The 9,376-nt window shown below is 43.4% G+C and overlaps 1 protein-coding gene across 1 annotated transcript; it reads left to right on the forward strand.

Annotated features, from left to right (window-relative positions):
- Positions 1-1,655: 1,655 nt before the first annotated feature.
- KCNA1 (potassium voltage-gated channel, shaker-related subfamily, member 1 (episodic ataxia with myokymia)) lies at positions 1,656-3,131 on the forward strand. The gene has a single exon (XM_010022290.1). The coding sequence runs from the start codon at positions 1,656-1,658 to the stop codon at positions 3,129-3,131; it is 1,476 nt and encodes a 491-aa protein (XP_010020592.1).
- The last annotated feature ends 6,245 nt before the right edge of the window (positions 3,132-9,376 follow it).

Genomic DNA, 9,376 nt, shown 5'->3' on the forward strand with positions numbered 1-9,376 from the left:
CTCTCTCACATCTCTCCAGCCGCCGCTGCCCAGCGCCCGGCTCCTCTTCCAGCTATCTTAAGGGAAGAGAGCAGAAGACACAGCAGCTATCTAGGACTCCTTGATTTTTATTTACTAACTCAAGCCTTTTGACAAAGGTACTTTGCACTCTTTTAAACCAGCCCCCCCACCCCCCACTGCGGTTCTCGGCAGAAAACTAATTAAACCCACTCGTCCTTGGTGCAGCCTAAGACAGTGTATGAATATTTCAGTGTCTCGCAGGCAGCCCTGTAAAGCGATCGCTGTATTATTAAGAGGGGCACAAGAAGAGAAGGAGGGTTGAGTTTGCCGTTGAGGTTTTTGCTTTGGTTTGGGATTTTTGGATGCTGCTGCAAGGCGACTTGACGCATTCCGGCACTGGCTTCTACTCCTAACCAGCGCATCGCACTCGGAGCAGGTAAGGAAAAAGCCCTTTCTCCCCTTCTCGCTGTTGGTCTCTTATTTTGGACAGTTTGGGTGTGCGATGTTGATCTCCCTCCCCTCGTCTCTCTCTCAATTGTGTTTAGCTGTTGCAAAGCAAGAGAGGAGATGCTTTGCTCACCCTTCCCTTATTCCCCCAATTGGTGTGATGAAGTTGTCAGTGCTCAGCTAAGTCTCCACTGTCTGCGAAGTGGGGAGTGTGGCGGTCAGGAGACTTACTGCAGAAGCCGACCCCACTGAAGTTGCCTGGGAAGCGCTCCTGATGTGCTCAGGGCACCACAGGGTCCACATCGTACCTTTCCTGCCTTGGAGGCCCTGGTCCATGTCTGGGGAAGTGTGGGAACGCGTAGGGGCTCCGCATGTGCTGCCGTAGTGGGCAGAGCGGGATGCTTTTGCTGGTGTGAAAGCCAATCCATTGTGCCTGAGTGTGTGTGTGTGGTGGGGTTTGGGGGATGGTTTATTATGTTTCTCTCCTCCCTGGCAGCCTCCATCCTGCAAATGAGCTTTATGCCTCCAAAAGCAGAGTATCTCCATCACTCCATTTCCAGCGCATAAGAGGAGAGGACCGGGGCAGTGTGGGGGGGCAGGCGATGGAAATTTGCTGAGTTGGCATTGCAAGGACTCACCTCCCAGCAGCTCCGTGATTTACTTATTTATTTATTTACTTATTTATTTACTTATTTATTTATTTGTGTGTATGTGTATGTGCGTGTGTGTGTGTGGTAACTTCGTGACAGCAGCTGCAGAGATGGTCCAGTCAGCGAGAAAAGTGGACGGATCGAGTTAAAGGCAAAAGGAGACGGCTGGGGAGGGGACCTCAGCCTGGGGGTGCACTCCATAGACCATCAGCCTCCTGGCTTGGGGGACAGGACCCCTCACCTTACCTGCCCTCTTCCCCCCCTAAAGGTACTTCTTCCCTCTTTCTTCACTCTCCGATCATCCCTGATGCCTCTCCCTTCATCCCACCTCTCCTTTCCCATTTTGGCTATTTCCATTCTTTAGGCGCCTCATCCATTTCTTAAGCTCTTCCTCCCGACTCATCATTCCTCCCTGCAGACTCTGAGCCTTCCCCCATCCCCTCCCCTGGACTGCCCTGGGGGACTGTCTGCTCTCCTCCCCCCTCCTCCCCCATCTCTAGTCCCTCTTCCCTCCCTTCTCCTTGCCTGCCTCTGGGTCCCCCCTACCCGTGTGCCACCATGACCGTGATGGCTGGAGAGAACATGGATGAGACTTCTGCACTACCTGGCCACCCCCAGGATAGCTACCAGCCTGCTGCCCATGATGACCATGAGTGCTGTGAACGCGTAGTGATAAACATTGCTGGACTACGCTTTGAGACGCAGCTGAAGACCTTAGCCCAGTTCCCCAACACTCTGCTGGGCAACCCCAAGAAGCGCATGCGGTATTTTGACCCCTTGCGCAATGAGTACTTCTTTGACCGGAATAGGCCCAGCTTTGATGCCATCCTCTACTACTATCAGTCTGGGGGGCGGCTCCGCCGGCCAGTCAATGTGCCCTTGGACATGTTCTCTGAGGAGATCAAATTTTATGAGCTGGGTGAGGAGGCCATGGAGAAGTTCAGGGAAGATGAAGGATTCATCAAAGATGAGGAGAGACCCTTGCCGGAGGGGGAGTACCAGCGCCAAGTATGGCTCCTCTTTGAATACCCAGAAAGCTCTGGGCCGGCAAGGGTCATTGCAATAGTCTCTGTCATGGTGATCCTCATCTCCATCGTGATCTTCTGCCTAGAGACATTACCTGAGCTGAAGGAAGACAAGGAATACACAGTGCATCGCACTGACAACACCACCCAGGTCTACAAATCCAACATCTTCACAGATCCCTTCTTTGTTGTGGAGACCCTGTGCATCATCTGGTTCTCCTTTGAGCTGGTGGTGCGCTTCTTTGCTTGCCCCAGCAAAACTGAATTCTTCAAGAATATAATGAACTTCATTGACATTGTGGCCATCATTCCTTACTTCATCACCCTGGGCACCGAGATGGCCGAGCAGGAGGGGACTCAGAAAGGAGAGCAGGCCACCTCTTTGGCCATCCTGAGAGTCATCAGACTGGTAAGAGTCTTTCGAATCCTCAAACTCTCCCGGCACTCTAAGGGTCTCCAGATTTTGGGACAAACCCTCAAAGCAAGTATGAGAGAGCTAGGTTTACTGATCTTCTTCCTCTTCATTGGGGTGATTTTGTTCTCTAGTGCGGTATATTTTGCTGAGGCTGAAGAACCTGAGTCTCATTTCTCCAGCATCCCTGATGCTTTCTGGTGGGCGGTGGTATCCATGACCACTGTGGGCTATGGTGACATGTACCCTGTGACAATTGGAGGCAAAATCGTAGGCTCCTTGTGTGCCATCGCTGGTGTGCTGACAATTGCCCTGCCCGTACCTGTCATCGTGTCCAACTTCAACTACTTCTACCACCGAGAAACAGAAGGGGAAGAACAGGCTCAGTTACTTCACGTTAGCTCCCCTAATTTAGCATCTGACAGTGATCTCAGTCGCCGCAGCTCCTCCACAATCAGCAAATCTGAGTACATGGAAATCGAAGAGGATATGAATAATAGCATAGACAATTTTAGAGAGGCTAATCTCAGAACTGGCAACTGCACTGTAGCCAACCAAAACTGCGTTAATAAAAGCAAGCTGCTGACTGATGTGTAAAGAAAAAAAGCCCAACCAAATCCCCATTCACAGCTTGAAGACTTTAGTGACACAGTCACACTTTGTAGATGCTTTACTGATAGTCTTTGAATGCTTTATTTACCTCGTAAATGCATTGTTGCATTGCTAATTTTTGCTCAGTGATAAAGAAGCTTCCAGGACCCATGAAAGATAAGATTTTATTTATTTTTAAAAAACATTTTCCATCTGGTAAATGATAACCATTTGAACTAGTTTAGTTTTAAGCTGTATGATGCTAGACCTAAACCTTTCCTCTCCCACCTCCTTTTATTTTTTAGTTTGATACAGTTAACTTAAACTAAGCAAGACAGTTTTTAGACCTATAAAGCATATGCATGGATTCCAGTAAAATTATTCTGCAAAACTGCACAGTTGCAAGAAAGTGCATCAGATAATGAAAACAGATTAGCAAAACCTGCAGCAAGCATTTGCCATGGTTTTTATGAAGGAGCGCAAATCTTCCTTCTGCCCCCTGTGTGAAAGATTACATTATTCCAGTATACCTTATTACAAACATACTTAAGCCTGATCTCTTTTGCTCTCCATAGAAGAACTATTCTAAAAGGAAAATAATGAACAAAACTGAAGACAAAACATCTGCAATGCTGCTAAGTTCTCTTACGTGCAGATGATTTAAACATACTTTTCCTTTACCCTGTCCAGAACTGGATAAAAAACTTCAAGCCCTCTGTTGCAAGATAGCACAATGGAGTTTAATAGAAGCATGTTTGAATTTGATACTATTTATTTTATAATAGCATGCTTGAAAGATTACCTCAGACAATAGCAGATAAGCTTTCGTTTGAACTGAATCTTCTAAAAATAGGTCCTTTATCTCTCTTTTTCTTTCCTTTGTTTTTTTTTTTCTTTTTCTTTTTGATTTGCATTCACCAGAAGTGCACTCCTTAATTTATTAAATCGTTGACTAGTAATTTAAAGTACTGTATTTAAGTGCATATGTTAGTCAAATGGGAACAATAACTTTTGGAGATCAAAGCATGTTCAAATATTCAACATTATGGCCTATTTGATTAAGGTGTAACTTGAATTAATTAATGCATGAATTCAATAATAATAACAACAATAATAATAGCAATTAAAAAAAAAATGTGCTTGATAGACTGAAGGCCTGAATGAACTGATTAGAGAAACCTGATTGTTTTCCTGTATTGCTCAGGGAAACGTGTTGGCTTTTGTCCAGGCATTGTCAGAAAGAAAGATATCCCATCCCTTAAAGGGAAAGCTATATGGAAAATTAAGAAGTCAAGTTATATATAGCACCTCCTAAAACTTAGTATCCTTTATAGTTGAAAGGTGCAGATGCATGCTTTTTGGTGCATTCTCAGAATGTAAATGAAACTTATCTATTATATGCATCCAAATTGCAGCAGCTGGTTTCTTTTGCAGTCATTGGTTGAGACTTTTTTGTATTCCCCTAAAACTCACTGAAGAGACTCAGCAGATTGATATAGGTAGTTGCGCAGTGCCTTTATCTTACATCCCCTAAATTGCTGAAAGTGCCTCCAGGAACTGAGCTGGTCAGAGATAGCAAAGGAAAGGGTTAAAAGGCACTAACGCAAGGACAGGAGTGTTCTGTGCTGCCTCCTGGCACTGCACAGAACAGGATAGAGAAAGAAAGAGCAAGTGTGAGTGAGTGGGATGCAGAAGTGGGCAGAGACCACCAGCGCCCATGGGATACCTTCTTTCCCCAGCCAGTCTGATACTGCAGGGCCCAGCATTTGCTTCTGCCAAATAATTCAGAGTTGTGTTTATGCAAGACTTTGAGTTCCCCAAGGTTGTTTATAGAGACACAGCTGCCATCATTGTATCTGCCCTTACTTTCCCTGAGATGGCTTTTTGGCAGCCTGTCCCAGCTGGGGACAGGCTGCAGGAGGAACTATGGATCAACGTGAACCATGGCATCACCCAGTCAGGCAACCAGACTGCAGGGCTGTGCTTTTTCCCTTGGATTCCCCAGCAGGTAGCTGGGAGAGGCTTTCCAGTGCCCTCCAATACCTACCTGCCTCTTCCACCCCCTTTTGTCAGTCCATCAGATCTTAAATCCCATCAGAGCTCCTTTAAACCATATTCTTCTTTCTGGTCCCTAAACTTACTTTACTTCCAGCATCATCTGGTGAAGGAATCTGCTGTAGGAGAAGATATCTTCTGCAATATGCCATCCTTGACTGCTAGGCCCTGGAAGATAATAACCTTTGATCTGAACTAATGTGGGCACTTATCTTTATATTTTAAATGGACAAAGTTGAGGATCTTCATTCTTCATTTAGCATGTGGCCAACTACTGTTGAACACTTCTCCTTCCACACTGTACAGATCCTTTCTTCCCCTATCTTTCTGACATGTGTATATATGTGTATAAATAAATATATATGTGTGGTTATGCGTGTGCAGACACATATATATATATATATAAAAATCAAGGCACTTAGAGTTAAAAACCAACCTTAATTCTGCAGTTACGCACAAGCTTGACCTACCAGGTTTCCAGAAAGACTTGACTTTATTTCTCACTGTGTGGCTTCTGTGAATCTTAACGACAAGAAAGCAATCAAGAATTGAGGGAGCTTTTAACTCCTGCAAAAAATGCAAAGCATCAGATAAAACAGGGTATTACATCCTCCAGGTAGATGTTGTAAAGCTTCTTCCTGTCCCCTGCTCACACCCCTGCCCATTGTACACCTCTCCCCATTAGATTCTGGTGGTCCTGATCCTCCCAAACTTGAATTCTAGGATATGACTTCTCATGTCAAAACAGACTTGAATGCTGCACTCAGCTTATAAAACAACCAACTGACTAAACTAAACAGCAATAATCTATTCAGTGCTGTGGGACTGATAATCAGAAATTAGCATCTGGGAGATAAGGCCTCCTTTTGGTAACAACTTCTTCCACAGCTGGGCATGGACATCTTAGTTTAATGAACAGATTGATAATCATTCTGCATCTGTAAAGAGAAAAGTACTGCATGCAGTGATTCTTCTGTTAGGAGACCAGGATGGATCACTGGGACTTGGGGTGGTTTGGAGACCCTGAATGTCACTTTGTCCATTTGTAGCTCACTGCAAAGGATCTCAATACATACGGAGTTCAGAAATTAACCTCATGTAGCATAGGCATGTCTTTTTGACAAGTTTGACACAAGAAGATAACAACAACTCCCTTTACGCAGGAGTGCTGAAATGTCTTTGTGGGTCTGAAGGTGCACTTAACTCTGTTCTTACCAGTTAGCATCCTTTTCTTTTTTCTTCTTTCTTCCTTTTTTTTTTTTTTCCTCCCCTTCTTTTACTCTTTTTCACCCCATTTTGTCATATGTTTCTTTTTGCCATACATGAGTCCTATGGGGTTGTTCACGTCAGTGGACAAGGACTGGAACTGAGCTGATGGCCAATTTAGTGTATCTCTGAAAGAGTCAAGAGACTTTCATTTATTTGGTAGTGACCTCCCAGAAGCCATGACCTTGTTATGCTGGACAGAGAAACCAGTCGACATGGCAGTCTTAGTTGACTGTGGTTCGATAAGGCAAGGCAGCTTTTCCAGCATAAAGAGTCACTACCTAAGCCTCCTTTACCAGCCACTGCTCTGTGCCTCTTCTGCTTTTTAATTGCCCCAATACAGCTTTTTCCTCATCCACACAGTGAAGGGCATGAGGGAACTTATCTGGCTTGAGCAAGGCAGCAGTGCACTGCAGTGCAGAGGCAGGAATGAAATGGAGAGGTGGTGGGCGGGAATCCCATAGGCTGGTATCACTGCCAGAATTCCCCATCTGGTCCTACCATACTTAGCTACAGAGCACTAGGGAACAGGCAGAGGAGCAAGAGAGAGAGTGGAAATGAAAGGCTCTGTAGTCCCTTCCATCACTGAACTGTGAGGTTGCTGCCTGACTGCCAAGAGATCAAATCCTCTGTGCGGCAGCTTCAGAAGGACAACAAAATGGATGTACTTACCTTCACAGGGAAGTTAGCATGCAGTAAGCCAGGGCGTGAGTTCACAGCATACTAGCAAACCCATGCAGGTTCCCTTGCATGGAGTCTCTTAAGCCTTATCTCCACTGGGGACTTCAGGAAAGCTAATGCGAATTAATGAAAGGTGTGCATTTAAAGTAGATTTGTTAAACTGTTTTAAAGCCCAGCATGGACATTCTGTTGCAGAATAAAAGCAACCTTAATCTGATTCGGAGTCATTCTTTTTGGAAGGAAAGTAAGATGAATTAAATTAAGGCTGCTTTAATTCTGAACACAATGGGGCTTAATGCAGTTTACCTCATCTGCCTCACAAGTTCATTCAGATAGATAAGCCTTTAGCAATCATTAAATGTAATGGAACTGATCCTACTTCACAGGGGGTGGCTGGGCAGGGCTTGGCCATGTGCCTCTAAACTCTTAGTATGTGAGTGCTGGAGATTCACAGCCTGGCTTACTGAGGACTAACATGGTGACAGTTCTAGCGTTTTCCTTCCTTTGTTCATGGTTTACACATTTGTAGGTGTGAGGAAAATCAATCAAGCTGCCTTCTGGGAAGCTGACAATGATCATGGCCCAAAGAAATTAATTTCCACTTACAAAGTCTCTAACTGCACATGCTTAACCTGATGTACTGTTGATTAGGTGGACAAGCACCTGAAAGACAGTACAAAGCACTGGAGACAGGACAAACTGAGCAAAACTTTTCAGCAGCCACTTTGCCCAAGTAGAGATTTCAGGTGTCAGAGCCTTCTTAGCAAATCAGCTATGCACTGTTCATTAGAGGCTGCATCAGTCCAAATCAATAATTGGAGCAGTGGCAACTTTTGTTGACAAATTTTTTACTAAGGGACAATTGTTCATTAGACAAAAGTACAGAAAGTTTGTTTCTATTATGAGAGAGCTGAAGCCCATGTGTAACATAAAAACCTGCTTATTTTAAAGTATTTTTAAAGGAACTGAGGGCAAGTTTCACTTTTCCATAGTTCTTACTTGGGCAGTGCAGTTTCTCATTCACACACATTAACCAAAATAAACACTAGGACAGGAACATCTGAAATTTATTAGGAAAAGGCAGAAAGTTGTATTTTAGAATAAGATCTTCTGCATACATATGTAACATATGGAGAAATATATTCCTCTCCAAACATTAGCTGGATAACTGTTTTTAGAGTGGTGCCATTCTGGATTAATTGATTTCCCTAACATAAAGAAGAAGGAAGTACTACAGTTTTTCCGGGAATGGTCTGATCTTGTAGGCTTCCAGCAGCCTGATGCCACTGATCATCAGACTGATTTCAGACTCGCAGGACTGCAGAACGAGCTCTAAAGTGTGATTTATTCTCCATAGCCACAGAGCTGGATGGAATTGGAAAGCTGTCCTTGCAATTGCACAACATGGCAAATTTGTTCCAGTCCTGCCTATGGCAAGTCTGGAGCAAGCTCTTCTTCTGAGATGCTTTAACCAGGGACCTACATTTCAATGTTGATCAAAACTATTGCAGGCTGAATTTCAATTTTGGTTAAACCTATTTCAGGCTGAATTTCTTCTTCTGTTTTCTGTTGTTCTGTCTTTACTTAATCAGTTGTAGAGAACTGATTTTTTCCTGAAATGCTTATCAAGTATTCTTAAAGGTGTCAGTATTTGTATCTGCAAAATTGAAACTTCAGGGTGTTCTACTGTTTCACTCAGTACAAGTGAACTTGCCACCAGTGAGGTCAACAATTTATGTTGTCAAGGCATAGCTTTGATATTTTCAAAGGAAATGAAATGAAACTGAGGTCTTAATTGAAATTTGTCTCAAAGTATCTGTTAATATCTATGTAATTCTGTATATTTCACCTGTTCACATGCTTTAGCAAATGCCACTACAAATTATAAAACAAAAAATCATCTTCCATTTCTAGTTTCTATAATAAAATGGAGACATTGCATTCAGTTCCTTTAGGTGCATCAGTCTTTGATCCATGTTATTGTTTCAGTGACATTTCTATAATGTAATTGGGATCAAATGTATATTTTACTTTTGTACAAAAGTAAAAATGATATTTTTATGACTAAATTCAGCAAACTCTTACCTATAACCTGCTAAGATGAAATCTTTTTTTCCTTTCCTTTACATGTAAACCATTGTTTTTGCAATATGTCGGTTTGAAATGAATAAATAACAGCCGTTGATAGAACTGTATATGGCCTCTCAGACATACCTCTGATTTTAAAGATCAAATATTACCAATGTGAA

The sequence above is a fragment of the Nestor notabilis genome, unplaced genomic scaffold (genome assembly GCF_000696875.1).
Source record: "Nestor notabilis isolate BGI_N333 unplaced genomic scaffold, ASM69687v1 scaffold10649, whole genome shotgun sequence".
NCBI classification, from domain to species: Eukaryota; Metazoa; Chordata; class Aves; order Psittaciformes; family Psittacidae; genus Nestor; species Nestor notabilis.